At 46.6% G+C, this 18,425-nt stretch overlaps 1 protein-coding gene across 1 annotated transcript in view; it reads left to right on the top strand.

Annotated features, from left to right (window-relative positions):
- Positions 1 to 18,425, top strand: part of LOC103185231 (VPS10 domain-containing receptor SorCS1-like) — a 179,915-nt gene that overhangs the window by 75,673 nt on the left and 85,817 nt on the right. Inside the window, exon 2 of the mRNA XM_042336802.1 lies at positions 2,945 to 3,012. Coding sequence (XP_042192736.1) covers positions 2,945 to 3,012 — 68 coding nt within the window. The remainder of the gene's footprint in view (positions 1 to 2,944; positions 3,013 to 18,425) is intronic.

Genomic DNA, 18,425 nt, shown 5'->3' with positions numbered 1-18,425 from the left:
AATAATCCTTCATAGTAGCAAATAATAATTCTTACTAATAATAATCAATAATAACAAATAACATTCCTTTCATTTCATAGAGCACCTTATCACAGTTACAAGGTGTCTCAAAGCGCTTCCTGGCATTCTACTATTAAGTGTAGTGACTGGGTGTCTTGTATGTGAATGTGGCAACCAATTTGTGCATCGCAATGTCCTGCAAACAGTCACCAAGTGAATGACTGGTTTCATCTGGGGGGTTGTTGGCCAGGACACCGAGACAATTGTGGCTGTGGGATCTTTAAAGTCAACCTGAACATGGAGATGAGACCTCAGTTTAACGTCTCATCCGAAGGTCGACATCTCCGACAATGCAGAGCATCCTCAGCACTGCATTGGGATGTCCTCCCATCGTGAAAGGTGCGACACAAATGGAAGTTTGTATTGGATTGCATTGCCTGCCTAAACTTGCATTTGATTTAGCGCCTTTCACGTTGGAAGGATGTCTCAAACTACGGATTCCAACAGTGCAGGAGCACTTTGAGATGTCCTCCCAATGGGAGTGTCAGCAAAGACTGTGAGCTCAAGTTCCAACCCATGGACTTGAACACACAAGCTCCTGACGCAGAGTGCTACCGACTGAGCCAGGCTAACACCCTCATCACAGAGTCTGTTTCAACTCGCAAATGCCAGGCTCTTTGTTAAGTATTACAAGAATATAAATCTAAATTCACGCTCCGGGCACAGACAGACTGCGCACAGCGTGTTAGTGACGGGAAGTAACCTTTCAGAGGTGCCTAATTTAATATATGTTTATGCCTAACGGGTCAATGGATCACAAGTTTTAGAGACATAGACTGACCTTGTGACAAATTAATAATAGATATTATTTTTGGAGCTTTAACGGAGGTGGTTTGAAATAGAACATAAAAGCTTTCCAGGGCCTAAACCCTGCATCAATGACGCAGGTGGCTCACCATTAAATTCTGGTGAATGTGTAGGACAGTCAGTGCTACCTGCGTGTCTGTTGTTCATATTTTATAGCGGATTTCAATCTAACCCATAAAAATGGCCAAAGCAGGAAGTGATGCCAGCGCTTCCTGTTCGCCGGGTTGCCACTGACATCACTTCCCGCGCTGACTGACTGGCTTCCTGTGCATGCTGCAGCGCAAAGGAAGTCGGCCGGTCAGGGCGGGGCCAAAACGATGAGGCGCTCAACCGAGTGTTTTGTCTTTCTCTGCGAGTGAAGGTTGCTTTGGGTTTTTAGAAGTTCCTCATTATTTCCTTTGGCCGTTAAAAAAACACACACATCACTCACCTTTTCCAAAGGCTTGTGTGCGCGCGCGCGCGCGCGTGTGTGCGTGTGTGTGTGCACGCACATCAGACTCTGCGTCTCCGCTCACTGAGCCTCTCGTCCCACATGCTTTGCTCCTGATTCATGAGCGACCGATTGAGACCGCTCGTGGCGAGGCTGATTCATCCTCCAATCCTCACCTGGTATCAGCTGCAGAACATCGGTGATGAGAAGCTTAGCCAACAGTGCCGTGACGTCACGCTCCGCACAAGGCTTACTGGAAGATACAGGGAAAGACACCGGGGGGAACGACAGCACAATCCACACTTAACTCCCTCCCTCTTGACATCGGGAATGTTATCTGCTGTGAAACTTCAGGGCAATGTGAATTAACGTTTAATTCACTGATGGCGGCTTCGACCAACAACACGCCGCCACCCCCCCCCCCCCCACCCCCACATAAAATTGGTCGTTCGGCTTCAAGGCTGTTTGCGGGATGTTGCTGTGCGCAAATGGGCCGTTGGCCTGCAAATACACAGTCCTTGCATTTCACAGTAAATTCCGTGCAGTGCTTTGAGACATCCTCCCAACATGAAAGGATTATTATTAACTGTAGTGGGAGGGAATCCAGCTCGCAAATTAGGGCTGAATTTAGGAATTTTCCTGGGATTCCTGGATTATATTGTGGGACACTGCTGTGCACAATTAGCTGCTGAGTTTTGCCCACAAAACACACAGTCAATCAATCCACTTTACAGTATATCCTGTATCAACAATGTGATAAGGCGCTATATCAAATGCAAAAATTATTATTATTATTATTTTTCAAGCCTGGTGTTGAGGTAGTGAAGAGCAGAGCTAATGGGGAGTGTTGGCGAGAGTGTCGCAGGGACGATTTGGCTCATTGAGTCAAGCCTTCCGCAGCCTTGATAGTGGGTTTTCAATGGGCGTTTTCACTGAATCCCACTTAACAAGCTTCAGAACGCCTGATGCGACCAGTCACGGCGTCCTATGAATTTCTACACAACATTGAGCACCAGAACAAGGTGAAACCCAATCCGTCATGTTTAATCCAGGGTGCACTAACTAACGTTCCCTTTGATGATAAATATGATAAATAATGCCTCCAACATGTGTTCTCGGAGCTCTTCAATCTGGCTTTCAGTGCTCTTAAAAGCTGTGTTTTGTTTTCTATCTTGCTCTGCATGATCCTTTGGGAGAGACTGTGTAATGCGGTACTGGGCTGTACAGATCAAGAAAGTAATAATCCCTCCCCGCCCCAAAATGTAAATAATAATAATAATTTGGTCACTCAATCCATCACTGTTTGTGGGACGCTTCTGTGTGCAATTGGCTGCCGCGGTTCGCCCACAAAACAGACAATTCACTTTACAGTATATTCTGTGAAGCTCTTTGAGACGTCTCAACCGTGTGTTATGTCACTATTATTATAACACAGGCAGCAATGATGAGTTGGACACAGCTTCGAAAGCCGTAGAAGGGTGCATGGTGATAAAAGAGTACAAGCTGCTGAACTTGATGGAAATTCTACAGCCTTCTATCGAACTCGGTGTCCGTTTCTCTTTTGCTGTTGCTTATTTCGTAGTCGCTGGCCGGCCTCGTGGTTTTGAAGTCTAACCCTCTCCTTCCCCCCCTTCTCGTCTCTCGCAGGTGATCCTGATTCTCACCAAGCTGTACGACTACAACCTCGGGAGCGTGACGGAGAGCTCACTGTGGAGGTGAGTGGCCTGGATAAGGGGCAGGCGAGAGGCAAAGCCGGTCGAGCCCGAGAGGGAGCAGATGTTCATTACTCAATCTAGTGTGAAGTATTAAGGAGACAGGGATAGCTTGTGGTTATCCGAAAGCATTAAGGAGAGCAGCAACGTAAGCCTTGTGAGGGCAACTGGGGTCTTGCAGCTGAAGCAATGCCAATCTCTCCGTAAGATTCCCTTTGACGTTAATTGTGCCGAAATGGACATTGAGAAATCACTTGTTTTATGGATATGAATGACTCTGAAAGCCAAACAAAAACCACAGCCACTTACAATAATTATTGCTTGTAAAAAAACACACACACACAAATGCCATTGAAATGATGGATCCTCGTCGGAGAATATTTTGTCAAATGTTGTTCTCATTGGTGTTTTTATGCCACGTCATTTGTGGTAAATGGTAAATCCTGATTGGTAATAAGTATCTGTCAGATTGAGTTATCTGGACGAGTTAGTGGGGAAGTTAAGATTTTTAATATTCAGAGAGTTAGTTATTAGAGATTATTCTGTCCTTTGGTTGTTACTGGTGTTTTAGCAAAGGTACCTGAGTTCCAGCACACTTACTGGAGCTTTCTACTCTTATCCCCATTATGTCTGTGCTGGTGCTCGCTCCCCCACTGGAGCTCTCTACTCTAATCCCATTCCCATGCTCTACTCCAAGCATTCAGGGACACTACCCCGTTTGAAGGTTGTTGTATAAATGCAATTTGTTGTTGATGTAGTTGGGGTAACTGCTGGCGTCTAGCCAGCTAAAACCGCATAGCGTGCTATTGAGAGCACTGTCTGGCAAGCTTTCCCGCTGCTTGTCCGGCTAGATCCACCCTCCCTGCCAATTAGGGTTAGGATCCGATGGAGTCAAGCTGTCACCCATGAGTCTAATGGATTTATTCAAGGGATTGAATATTTTTTGTGCACGTATCAAGCTGTAACTCTAGACTCCTATTTCAGCCACAGATATAGCAGCAGATGAGCTGCCACTTGCTATGGAAAGTGAAGCATGTGAGGTAAGTGATAGTCTCAAGGAGAAGCAACGTCCTGGGCTCCTTCGATAAATCTAGTGGTGTATGATGCAAAATGGGCACAGGACACTGGCTATACTGGGAAAGGCAGCAAATATTCAGTAAATTTACCAGCATAACGTCAGGATTAATATTGGTTAATTAGAATGATGGCTCCTACTCAATGTTCTTTACGCAGTCTCATTGCTCTCCTTTGCACTGCTTTGTTGCTTTCTCCTCCACACTGCCGTACAAAATAATAATAATAATAATATTTGCACTTGAGATAACATCTTATCACAATGTTGAGACGCTTCAAAGTGCTTCACAAGAAAAACTGTAAAGTGGAGTGACTGTGTTTTGTGGACAAAACACGCAGCCAGTTTCTACATAGCAGTGTCCCACAAACAGCCATTGAATGATTCACAAATTTTATTTGGGGGATTGTTGGCCAGGACAGTTGAGAGAGTAACTCCCTTCTCTTTTCGAATAGTGCCATGGGATTTTTAACATTCACCTGAACAGGCAGGTGGGACTACGGTTTAATGACTCATCCGAACAACAGCACCTCTGACAGTGCAACACACCTCCCCTGCCACCAGCGCCAGCGTAGACTATGTGAGCTCAAGTCCAGACATGGGATTTGAGTCCACAACCTTCTGTCTCAGAGGCTAGAGTGCTATCGCTGCGCCAGGCTGACACATACTGAATCCCAAATGACTCGGACTCTAGAAGTAGAGCTAGGAGTGAGCGGTGTTATAGTTAGTTGCCTACCATGTTGTTTTGCCTTTAATTGTTCAATGAAGCCACAAGCCAGACTAATAAATAACGCACTCCATTAAACTGTCCGCTTCAATGATCCCAAGGAGACTAAATGTGACCAGAAATGTTCACGGTTGGAATGTGCTCTGAATCATATTATACATGTGTGTACTGTTTAAGCAGGATCCTGTTCGACATTTACTGTAACCTTTAGATGGTAATACACTGACAATAAACATATAACTCAAAGCGAATATAAATCATTGCTCCCTTCCCAATGGTTCAGTTAGTGAATTCAAGTTCAGTGTGAGTTTGTACATGATTTCACTAAGGATTATCTTAGGTATCAGGTAACATGCATATGAAGAGAGATTCTGAGCTAAACTGGCACTTTCTCCACCGAAGTAGATGTGATTGAGAAAGGATATGATTGAGATCTTTAAGATAATGGTACAACCTCATCTCAAAGGTACAGCGCTCTGAGATGCTATCCTGCGTGAAGGGCGAGTTATTGTACTGATGGGACAAGATAGGGTCGATAATAATAGAAATAATCCTTGCTTTTAATATAGCGCCTTATCACGTCGTCAAGACATCTCAAAGTGCATCACAGTGCATACTGTAAACTGCATACTGTAAAGTGGAGTGACTGTAGTTTGTGGACGGTTTGCATACAGTAGTGTCCCACAAACAGCCATGGAGTGGGTGACCGATTTTTATTTCGCTGGATTGTTGGCCAGGACACTGGGAGAAAGAAACTCGCTTCTCTTTTCGAATAGTCCCGCAGGATCTTCAACGTCCACTGGAACAGGCAGGTGGGACCTCGGCTTAACGTCTCATCCAAAGAACGGCACCTCCAACAATAGAACTCATCCCCAGCTCTGTATTAGTGTCATCTTCGACCGTGTGTGTGTGTGTGTGTGCGTGTGGTGGGAGTGGGGAACAGTTTCCTTTAATTGGGAAATTGATGACAGGTGGAGTGGGGAGCAAAGTCTGAGGACTGTTAGGATGAACAATCAGGGAACGTTTTGGGACAGTGTAGGGGAAAACTCCCTTCTCTCTTCCCAAACGGGTGAGGAGGAAACTGGGGAAGAGTCTGGGTGGTACATTTCTCACCTCTCACCCAGGGCAGAGCACCTAAAGCCCTCCAGCTCTGGCCTTAACAGGGTGCGGATAGAAGCGAAACTTAACTCCCGATCAGAGGAAACCCGTTTAAGAATCTCCCGTCGCCATGGCAAAGTTAAATGGTTAGTTGATGTTGTTAACCTTATTTATAGCTTAGCCGTGTACAACCGCTCTAACACTTTGCATCGCTTCTGTATGACATATTTATTCTGTAGTCTAATTGTGCTGCCTCTGACCTTTCGATAGCTCCTAACCTAATCAACGGTAGTGGTTTGATTAATTAATATTCCATCTGAAGCGTGGCTGATGCTGCAGCTCGATGCACGGCAAATTGTTAGTTTAAGGATTTTAATGGTGGTGATGATTTATTAATGTGCCTGTGCGTGAGTGTCTGCGAGTGCGTGTCTGTGTCTGCGAGTGCGTGTCTGTGTCTGCGAGTGCGTGCCTGTGTCTGCGAGTGCGTGTCTGTGTCTGCGAGTGCGTGTCTGCGAGTGCGTGTCTGTGAGTGAGTGTCTGTGACTGTGCGTCTGTCTGTGTGAGCGCGTGTCTGTTCCTATCCAGTGCGCGTGCAGGTATGAAAAGGTGCTGAAACTCCCGATCCTCTGGAACTCTCTGCCTCAGCCCCTCCACCTCGTCCCCTCTTTGCCAGTCTTCAGATCGCAATTGATGACTTTTCTCTTTGGCCGTGCCTACGGTCACCTCCCCTCTCTCCCCTGGCTCAGCATCAAACTGCGTTACTGTTAAGTGCCTCGTGACAGCAACCCATGTGAAAGGCGCTGTGTAAATGCAAGTTGTTGTTCTATTTATTCAGAGGAAGGTTTGTTCAGATGGAGCGAAATTCCTGATGTGTGTACACTGCGCTTGTAGCTTTGCATCTATTTAACCTTTTGATAATAAAGCCATACACTTGCTGAGAGAAGGGACTTTCTCCTGGTAGTTCCCCCATGGATAAGATCCCTCATTGACTTTGTGGCTGTTGCAGGGTACAAACTGGCTGCTGTGGAGCCATTTGTGGCAATGCAGGGCTCTCTGCTCTCACACATCTGTCCCTCCCCAGTGCTGCACTGGAGGGTGAGACGAGACTCAAATGCAACGATTATTATTATTATTGAGCGCATTAAATACCAAATATACCGCTATCCTGATCCCTCCTCCCAACCCAGGCATGCAACAACAACAACAACTTGCTTTTATACACGCCCTTCCCACAGGATAGTGTCTCGAAGCGCTGCTCCAGGGCGGGGTTGGACGCTGAGCCAGGGAGAACGGGGGAGGAGAGAGAGATGACCCTAGGTGTGGTCAAAGAAAGTGGGATTTGAAGATAGATAAAGGGGCAGGCGGGGTGGGGGAGAGTGGGGTGGTGGGTGGGGGTTGCAAGGTGGAGGGATTGAGACGGGGCGTTCCAAAGGTTAGGTGCATTAGGAGGGGTTCTACAAGACCACAGAATTGGTTTGGATAAAGAAGGCCTTTTGGCTCATCCGATCTCAATCTCAACGCTGCAGAACTCCCCTGCCTTTCCTTCTCTCTCTCCCCCCCCCACCCCCCAACCCCACCCCCACACAAACAGCCTGATAAAATAAATCACAGTAAGGCTTAACCTGATGGTTCCCATTCCCCTGGGTCGTGCTTTGCTGTGATGATTGACGGCCTCCGCAACACAAACAGCAGAGGTAATCCCAAAAAACACTCTAGCAAAAAGCAAATCGTTCAGAATTAAATTCCGCCAGATTTCCATTTTACAATCCCGGGAAGTTAAACGGATTTAAGGCCTGGATTTTCTTTAGACTCAGCTGCTTGCCGGAGGGCAAGACAAATTCACTACAAAGGCAGCTTTTGTGCCACTTGAACACAGAGACCTGACTGTGCGTTCTTGTAGGCGAACGATTTGTACAGAGCAGCACCCCGCAAACAGCCGTGAAGTGAGTGACCAGTATTATTTGTTAGCCACGACACTGGGAGACATTCTTTTTGAATAGCGCCGTGGGATCTTTAACGTCATCTGGACAGGGATGTCAGTTTAATGTCTCAATTGGCACCTCAGACAATGCAGTGATGTCTCCCCCCCCAACATAGCACAGGGGTGGGGGGTCAGCTCAGTCTACGGTCCCAAGGTGAGAGCGTTACTGACTGAGTCAGGTATTAGGTTCAGTGCTGGAAATATTTGAGCGAAGGATTTTCAAAGCCCCAATGTTAAACTGAGTACGGCTGTTGATATCGATCCTGACGGTGCCTGGTTGGCAAGTGTGGGAAGCCACTGCAGTGGTGTCTCTCCTGGGAACAAGGCCTTTCAAATGCATTGGCTGTGATGCCTCTGAAGCTACTCCATCCTCAAAGACTAGACTAGATCAAGCCCAACACCTGACTGAAGCTCTGCTTATCAGGATCAGGGATCCAAAGTGAGACGTTTAGACTCTATCATCCCCACTTTCCATTGTTTCCTCAGAGGGACTTATAGATTCCAGTGTTATAATAATAATATTAATAATAATCCTTGCCTTATCATGTCTTTGAGATGTCTCAAAGTGCTTCAAAGAATATACTGTAAGGGATTATTACCCCCGGAAAAGCGATTTGTCAATCAATTAACAACCAGGTTCCTACTTTACTGCTGGTTAAACAGAGGTGTGAGGAGTAAAGAAACTTGCCTAAGATTTCTCACCGCCTGGGAACTGAATCTGGGTTCTCTCGCTTGCGAGGTGAGCTCTCACACCAAGTGTTAGAGAAACAAGCTACGAGCAAGAATTAGACAACCTAGTGGAAGGGGGATGAGGTTTGGCTCTTCAGTCCTGAGAGGAGACATCTCAGAGAGGGACCTTCTAGAAGTGTGGAAGTTCCTATGGGAAGAAAATTCCTTGCAAACCGGCTCTGAATGCAGAAGCTGCCAAATAATCTCCTGCATCACCCAGGGCATAATTTAGGATCCATATGCACAGCTTATGGTGCTGCACGAGAGCCTGGGCAGATTGACGCTCATTCGCTCTGTCACGGCAAATTCCGAGCCACTGAACATTAACCAAGGGCCAGCCGGGCGGAGTGTTGTGAAGGAAAGCCGAGCAGGGCACCACACACGTTGGATTAAAGCAGCCCGGACATTACACAAGCCCCTGGAGGAAGGTTAGGAGTGGTTTTATTTGCCTCGGGAATCCCAACTCCGACCGGATTCCAATGCTTTCCGTCTCTTTCAGCGACTCGTCTCCCTGCTTGAAATCTACTCCCCAGGATGAACGGAAGAACAGACGACAGACAGCGCTTTGAAAGTTCTTCAGTGTCTTTCTGTCCATTTGTGCTTAATAATAATTAATAGTAATGACAATGCTTCCATTCGAGACAGCTACTTTCACATCAGGAGGACGTCTCAGAGCGCTTCACAGGCTCTACTGTAAACTGTAATGTGCAGGCGAACGCAGTAGTCAATTGCGAACAGTAATGCGTCACAAAAAGCCATCTTTATTCAGAGGATTGTTGACCAGGTTTATTCAGGGGATTGTTGACCAGGTTTATTCAGGGGATTGTTGACCAGGTTTATTCAGAGGATTGTTGACCAGGTTTATTCAGAGGATTGTTGACCAGGTTTATTCAGAGGATTGATGACCAGGTTTATTCAGGGGATTGTTGACCAGGCCACCAGGAGAGAGAAACTCCCTTTTCTTTTAATAGTGCCACAGGGATCTTTAACGTGCACCTGAACAGGCTGAAGGGACCTCGGTTTATTCTCTCATCCGAAGGACAGCACCCGCATCAATGCAGTGCTGTCCCCACACCGCACTGGAACGTGAGCCTAGACTATGTGTTTTCAAAGCCCCAACGTTGGGGACTTGAACCCCAAACCCTCAGACTGGGGAAGCGACAGTGCTACTGACTGAGCCAGGCTGAAACACAAATATATTCCAACCATCTGATGCAATGTGGCCCGGATCCAAGGTCCAAATAGATTTGAGTGCTCATTGTTGCCCTGCAGGCGGCCCAGCCACATGTTCCCCTCGTTTGGTCAGGTTTGCGTCAGTTTGAATGTGTGTTCAGTCATCCCTACCCGTTCCGTTGTGTCCGCTTGAATTACCTCCGCCAACCAACGCAGAATCTTTCTTCTGCTTGGTCTTGTCATGACTCAAACGTAAAAGAGCTAACAACTGAGGCCAGGCTGACACACAAGCTTGTGGGTTGCAGGGGAATATCGGCAGTGTAAGTGGAAAAAGCACTTTGCTAAGTAAATTGGATCAGCCTCTCGCCCCTCCTCTCCCATCCCCACGCTGCACCCAAAAAGTCGCTGACTTCTTTGAAATCCGCTCTCTCAGATGTCCCTCCGCAGAACTGTTGGAGCTTGGCAGGTCTGGTAAAGAGTTCAATCAAATAAAAAAGGACCAAGCTCAGACGCATCAGCAGGAAGATTGAAAAGGCCCGAGGTAAAAGGACATTCATGCGTGCGCTTTCCAATACTGTAGTAAACCACACGTGCAGCTTGAAGAAGTTTCATTCGCTGCTTCTGTTAAACTCCGATCTGAAGGTCATCTGCTTGGCAGTGCATCTCTGAGTCAGATCAGTCTTGCTGACGAGGCTTTCCTCCTTTCTTATTTTCTGTGTGTTGCCACGTTTCGGGTTTACAGCCCCCCACCCCACACCAACACACTCCCCCACTCCCTCTCTCCAAATTTCAGAACAAAGGCAGCGATGTTCACAACATGAATTTTTTATGCTCCAGGTTTTTTTTTAATGTGGACGGCAGTTGCTTCGGATAGTTCTTTCTTTCTTCTCCCCCCCCCCACCCCCCACCCCTCCCACCTCCCAATCTGCCGGGTCCGCCCACTCTGAGCTTCTTGTCAGATTTCCACATAATACGATTCTGATTCTGTGTCTAATCCAATAAATCGACCCACTCCAGAATGGAGATTTCAAAAACGTCGCAGTCTCTTTTTTCAGGAGAACAATTGCTTGAGGCAGGAGAGCAGAAATAACCCTTTTCCTATTTGACAGAAATGGCTTGTGGAACATGGTCTAATGTTGCCAGTTATTCTATTGCTTCCAGTCTTTCTCTTCTCCATGTCTCACCCAGCTCTAACCCCACTATTTCACAGTTATGGCTCAGTTTGGCTCAGTTAATGGTTATTATTGTAATAATAATAATCCTTGCATTTGATATAACGCCTTACCACGTTGTTGAGACGTCTCAAAGCGCTTAACAGTGAAGTGACTGCTTATTTTGTGGGCTAAGTGTTTCAATATTAGAACCTTCAAGATGATTTCTTTCTTTTTCTGTCTTTTTTGCTTATTGTCTCCATTGTAGAGTGTAACTCAGTGGTTAGAGCACTCGCCTCGCAAGCGAGAGACCTGGGTTTGATTCCCGGGCAGGGCGAAATGTTGGGCAAGTTTCCTTACTCCACACGCCTCTGTTTACCAAGCAGTAAGTAGGAACCCGGTTGTTAGTCGATTGGCGGATCACTTTTCCGGGGTTAATAATTCCTTCAGAAGAAATAATAAATTTGCCACTTCAATCGACACCTGTTTGTGGGCACGCTGCTGTGCACAATTGGCTGCCGCCTTTCACCCACAAAATATACAGTCAATTCACTTTAGAGTATATTCTGTGAGATGTTTCGAAGACGTGATAAGGTGCTATATCAAATGCAAGGATTATTATTTTATTATTATTCTCTCTCTCTCTGTCCTGCTTCTCTCTTTCATTCCCTTCTCTTTCTTTCACTTATTTCTTCTTTCTTTCTCTCTTTCATTCTGTTTTCAAATTGAGGAACCTTTAAGCCTGGAATGTCTATTGTGACAGACAATCCTTGAAATCACCGAGTACTGAGGCCAGATCCCCAATTCAGGTATCCAAATAACAGCAAATTACAGCAAATTACATTTACAGAGCGCCTTTCACGCCAGGAGGACATCCAAAGATGTTGGACAGTGAAGGATTTGCTGGATCAGAAGGGGTGGACAGCAGGGAGGGTGGATGTAGGAGGTGATCGAAGGCGTAGTCAAAGAGGAAGGTCTTGAGAAGGGCCTTGAAGGAGACGAGGGAGGAGAGCAGTCATTCTGCAAACACAAGACGCTACATATGCTGTGTTGCCTGTGCAGACACATCATCGCATTGCTCACGGAACTAAGGGTCAATTACAGTTGTTTTGTTGCAACGAAAATTGGCGTAGCAATAGGAAGCAGGTGGTGATAATCTTCGGAAAGACTGTGGCTGGCAGAGAGACGTGCTGAGTTCTGTTCATTGAGTGCAGCACTTTTTGTAATATTGTCAAATTTGCTGATAATGCCAAGGAAATGTGTGGCAAGCTGAAGAGGTAGAAAAAGCACAAATAATATTCAGAATGATCTGGGTCAGGAGAATGACGGATGGATTTTAATGTTGACAATTCCATGGCACAGTGGAAGAGGCAACACCAAACAGAAACTGTGTAATCTGAGTGTTTATCCTGATCAAGTTTCAGTCCAGATATGGAGTCCCTTGGCAAAGTGGTTAGTGTGCTCAACTCGCAAACGAGAGCGCCCGGGTTTGATTTGTGGGCAGGGTGAAACCTTAGGTAAGTTTCCTTACTCCACATGCCTCTGTTTACCTAGCAATAAGTAGGAACCAGGTTGTTAGTTGATTGGCAGATCGCTTATCCAGGGGTAATAAATCCTTCAAAATTAAAAAAAAAAAAAATGTGGTCACTCAATCCACGACTGTTTGTGGGACATTGCTGTGTGCAATTGGCTGCCGCATTTTTCTCCACAAAATATGAAGTCAATATATTCTGTGAAATGCTTTGAGACTTCGCAATGAGGTAATAAGGTACTTTATCAAATGCAAGGATTATTATTATTTTTCTCAATGCTGGGATCACAGAAGCTCAACCCGCTATATTGGAGCCAGGCTATTATCCTTGACATAATCCCTTTAAGACAAAGCCCTAGTGGGTAGGGTGACTGTTCCCACGGTTGGACAGACAGCAGGAACTTGTCAGTCAGAGCTCTCAACGACAAACTGTGGTTTTAGCTGGTTAAACCCTAGCAGTTATCCCACCATGCATACAGGATACATCACTTAATAATAATAATAATAATAATAATCCTTGCATTTGATATAGCGCTTTTCACGTCGGGAGGACGTCCCAAAGCGCTTCACAGAATATACTGTAAAGTGAATTGACTGTATATTTGTGGGCGAACGCGGCAGCCAATTGCGCACAGCAATGTCCCACAAACAGTCGTAGATTGAAAATGACCAATTTATTATTGTTTTGGGTTTTTTGGAGGGATTATTATTAGGCGTGTGGAGTAAGGAAACTTGCCCAAGGTTTCGCCCTGCCTGGAATTGAACTCAGGTCTCTCGCTTGCAAAGCGAGTGCTCTAACCACTGAGCTACAGGACTCCACTTGAAGAGCTTTGAGACGTCTTGTTGACTTGGAAAGGTACATCTATTCCAGACATCTTAAGCATCTATTCCAGACACAGGGCCATTTTTGTGTGTACACCTGTAGAACATTCAGTTGGTTTGGATACTGTAGAGCATGGCGATGGGTTTCCACCCGGCTGACCAAGGGTTTGCTTTGTGACCGCAGGCAGGGCAGATGGGCAGACTGGAGAAGCTGGTTTTGAGCAGCAGAATAGCTTCATCAGTAATCGATTGGCTTCTAGACATAACCCTGTAGCTGTCTGTAAAAATTACAGTCCACAGACCAAAATCCCAGTCATTTAAATGCAGATGAAGACATACCCTGTAGACAATCACACGAAAGCTTTGCAGAGCAAAAAAAGGGAGAGAAATGGCTGGCATATTTAAAGCAGGTGAATGAGTTGTAATTCCTTACTTACTTATTGGTATTCACGGCTGTAAACTAACTATTAATTGCATTTACCTAGGCTCAACAGGTTAAGCGTCTTGTAACCTATGGAATTCTGGCAGTTAAACCAAGGGGGGAATGTGTTATTGCTGCCAATAACCTTCAGCCAATTCTGTTTTCATTCTCACCTTCAAATCGCTCCATGGTCTCGCCCCTTGCTGCCTCTGCAACCTGCTCCTTCAACCACACCCGCCCGGCCCTCACCTCACTCAGTGAGCACCAGCCTACTTCATGACCCCTCGAGTGACCCAATCCAGGCAATTGGACTTGGCATTAATTGGTACAAACGTTGGTGGCTTTAAAGAAACTGGCACCATTTAGGAGGCGAGAGGCACATTGTGCCAGCACAGGGTAGCTGAGCTTGTGAGCTCTGTAATTAGGATTCTGTGGACACTTAAACTTTTGGCACAGGTTGGGGAATAAAGGAATGATTGATGCTTGGAATTGCACCAAGGTTGCTCGAACGATTGATATTCGTGAAATATTGAGCCGTGGAGGACCTCGGTGCTGATCACTGTAATTTTCATAATAATCCCATTTATTGTAATAATCGTTCGCCCTATCTTTAATTACTTCAATTTCCTAAGCCTCACTTGTCATCGGTATCATGTCTTGTAACATTTGCCGCTCGCGATGTGATGTGGGATTCATTTCACAAAGTGGCTCTCGGCTCAAACCCTTCCCCCACCCTCAGGAAAATCCTGCCCCCTGAGGAACATAGGAGCATAGGAACAGGAGTAGGCCATTCAAGTCCCTGAGCCTGTTCCGCCATTCTGTAAGATCATGGTTGATCTGTGTCTCCACTCCAATTACCATCCCTTACCCCGTATCCCTTGATACCCTGACCTAACAAATATCTATCCGCTATCTTTGTTCTTCCTTTAGCTTCTTGTCGGCTGACGTGCTCATGTGAAGAAGTGTGGTCTTCATGGGGTTAAAACTCAACATTTGAATCGTTCCACTCTCACCCTCTGAAATACGCCCTTTCTCTCAGTCCTCCCTATAGAGTCTCAGCTGACGCTCCACTACAGTACTGTGGGGGTGTTGTATTGTCAGAGGTGTCGTCCTTCGGATGAGATGTTAAACCAGGATCTCGTCTGTGCCTGTCCAAAGCGGACGTTAAAAGATCCCACGGCACTATACGAAAGGAGAAGGGAGTTTCTCTCTCCTGGTCAACACCCCCGCAAATAAAATCGGTCGCTTCCTCCATGGCTGTTTGTGGGACGCTGCTGTGTGTAAACTGATTGGGTGTTTGCCCACAAGATGCACAGTCGGTTCGCGCTTCAGAGTAAAATCCTGTGAAGCTCTCTGAGTCATCTCCGAGATGCTGCCCCGTGTGAAGGGCGCTATATAAATGGAAGTTATAATAATAATATAAAGCTGCAGCATTTTGCCATTCATCTATTTCTAGAGCTGGGTACGAGGAGTGCGAGGAAAGCAAATGGGACGTGAGAGTAATTTATTTGAAATTAACTGCGTGCCACTAATAGGACAGACCAGCTTGCTACATTCAATTATACCAGTAAATAAACAGTCTATTAAGAGATCCCTAATTGTGAGGGTGAGATTGCAACCCTGGGATGTACATTAATACTCACAACCGCGCAGCAATCAGAATAAAGCGAAAAGTGTCGCTTGTGAACCTCCCAACTCACTCACCTTCTCTCCTCGGCTCCAGTGAATACAAACAGTCAATTTGGCAATAAAAACAACATTTTACATACACGTTGCCTTGCACCGTGCTAGGATTTTCATTACACACAGCTACCACAACAACTTGCATTTGTATAGCACCAGACGGCATCTCGGAGCGATTCGATTAACAGTGACGGAGCCCGATTCCGAGCTGGGGGAGGGGGAAGGTGACCATAGGCTCGGTTGAAGAGGAAGGTCTGGAGTAAGGACTTTAAAACGGGGAGAGAGGGGGCGAGGTGAAGGGATTGAGGGAGAGTTCCACAGCTTCGGGGCGTGGTGGCTGAAAGATTGGGGGTCAAGGAGGAGGCCAGTCGAGCGGAGGCAGGGGGTAGTGGTGTAGGGAGAGATGGGGGTGGGATGCCAGGGTGTGAAGGGATTTAAATACAAGAGTGAGGATCCTGAAATCGATTCACTCTGTGACAGGGAACCAGTGGAGTTTGACAAGGACTGGGGTAATGGAGGTAAGGACTTTAGTGTGGATGAAAATGCGGGCGGTGGAGTTTTGAATTAGTTGAATTTGGGGAATAGTGGAGCAGCGAAGACCAGCGAGGAGGGCATTTGAGTAGTCCACGCCTTTATCACCTCAAGGCTGGACTATGGGAACTCTCTCCTCGCCGGCCTTCCCGGCACCTCCCTCCACACTGCAGGTCATTCAGAACTCTGCAGCTCGTGTACTGTCCCGCACCAGACACCGCGACCACATCACTCCGACCCTCGCCCTCGCCCTCGCTCGCCTCCACTGCTCCCCATCCCCCAGAGGATCGAATTCAAGATCCTCACCTACAAGGCCATTCACGGCCTCGCTCCCTCCTACCTCTCTGACCTACTATCCCCCTACTTACCTGCCCGTACCCTCCGTTCCTCTGGCTCCGGTCTGCTCCACATCCCCGCCCCAACCGCCCTACCATCGGTGGCCGGGCCTTCAGCCTCTCAGCCCCCAGGCTCTGGAACTCTATCCCCCAGTGCCTTCGCCGCTTCTTCCCTTTCCTCCTTCAAGGCCGGTCTCAAGACCTCTCTCTTTGACCGAGCCTTCAGCTCCCCTCTCGACTCTCTACCCCCTCCTCGCTCCCTCCCTTCCTTCCCCTCACCCTGACCATTTCTCCCCTGCTCGGGTCCTGACCCAACTGTCCAGCGGCTTGGGACGTCCTCCCGACGTGAAAGGCGCTCTATAAATGGAATCTTGTTGTTGTAGTCAAGGCGAGAGGTGACTAAAGACGTGGTTGAGGGTTTTGGCAGCTTTTGGAATGAGGTACAGACAATATGGTGGGCTAATACTCAAAGCCTGGATTCGCTTTACTCTGCTGTCGGTCGCAGTTTGTAACAAGTCATAGCATAAGTAGGCTGTTTGTAGCATAAGTAGGCTGTTTCCACTGGTTGGGGAGTCAAAAACTAGGGGATTTAAAGGAGAGTTTAGGAGTAGTTACTTCATGCAGAGGGTAGTCAGATTGTGGAACTCGCTGCCTGAAGCAGTGGTTGAATCAGATAGTGTAGAAGCATTTAAGAGGAAGCTTCACACGAGGGAGAGGGGAATAGAAGGGTATGGGAGAGAGTAAGGAGCGGGTGAGTCATGTGGAATATATATTTTTAGATACCAAGTGTTTGACACATGCGCTCTCTCTCCCTGGAGGGATGTATCCTGCTTACCTAATTCCGGACAGCAGAAGGGGAAGCACAGGTAAACGAGATCGAAAGGATCGCTCTTTGAAAGAGCCAGCACAGACACGATGGGCCGAATAGCCTTCTTCTGTGCTGTAAATTTCTATGGAGCTAAGGTGGGGTGGAGGAGAGAGATCACAGTATCTGGAGGTAGAGTCTTATATGACGTGAAAGCCCAGCTTTGAACGGAGTAGAAACAAATTCCTTTTCTCTCCAAAATCGTGCCGTACAGCTTGCACACAAGGAAGATCTCCTAAAATCAACAGCAGAGGCTCAGAGTCAGGATGAAGTTAATAGCACCATAAAAAGACTATAAAACTTGGCTCCACATCAGGGATAAGGCAGAAAGCCTCCACAGTAATGAGAACCGTGCCTCTGTACGTGTGGCTGTGATACTTTGAGATAAAGACCAATTTCTGCACTAAATGACACGAACCAGATGTAATATAAAACTGGTCATTCATTTCGTGACCGTTTGCAGGCAGACCTTGCTGTGTGCAAGTTGACTGCCTGCAAAATATACAGTGTACATATCCCGTGAAGCGCTTTGACGACCTGTTAAGGTGCTACATCAAAGTCAAGGATTCTTATTGTGCTTCTAACAGGAATAGGCTGTGAAAATCCACTTGCCCGTCTCTCTCTGATTAATCTCACCTCCGCCTGCTTCTTGTCTCATCATATCCTTCAAATCCCTTGTTTCACCAGCAGTTAGCTTACACTGTCCACTTTATCAACCCCACCAACTCTCTTCTCCCTACCCCCAGCACTGCATTGGGGTGTCAGCATAGACGACGTGAGCTCAAAGTGGTTTGAACCCACAACCACCTGATTCGGAGGCGAGCAGCCTTGGGATGTCCTCCTGATGTGAAGGACACTATACAAATGTAATTAGTTGTTGTTGTTGCTACTGAGCCATCCTGACACTTAAATGACATGTTTACCTCCGATTGAACTCACTTGCTCTGACAGATGGGAGCGGATCCCGGTAGAAAGTACTCTGAGACCCTGATCGGAACTCATATCCTCTCCACCAGGTCAGACGCTGCCTGTGTTTTAATTGATAATTAGTAATAAATGAACGTGAACAAATTGTGACAAACTCCAGGCTAAAATAAAATACATTGCACCTGATTCTCCGCAGCGGCTTAGCTACGGGCTAGGAATTTCTGGTCACCCTCTGTCTTTAATTAATCTTCGCACACTCCACATTTCATTCCCTTCAGTATTAATGTGATGGACTGTCTGCTCTCAGTCACTTTCGCTTTCCGTATAATAATATAATAATACAATAATAATCTTTGCGATTGAAATAGCA

This window comes from Callorhinchus milii, unplaced genomic scaffold, assembly GCF_018977255.1.
Source record: "Callorhinchus milii isolate IMCB2004 unplaced genomic scaffold, IMCB_Cmil_1.0 Scaffold7, whole genome shotgun sequence".
Classification (NCBI taxonomy): domain Eukaryota; kingdom Metazoa; phylum Chordata; class Chondrichthyes; order Chimaeriformes; family Callorhinchidae; genus Callorhinchus; species Callorhinchus milii.
The sequence above is the reverse complement of the archived record's forward strand: the minus strand, read 5'-3'. Positions and strand labels throughout refer to the sequence as shown.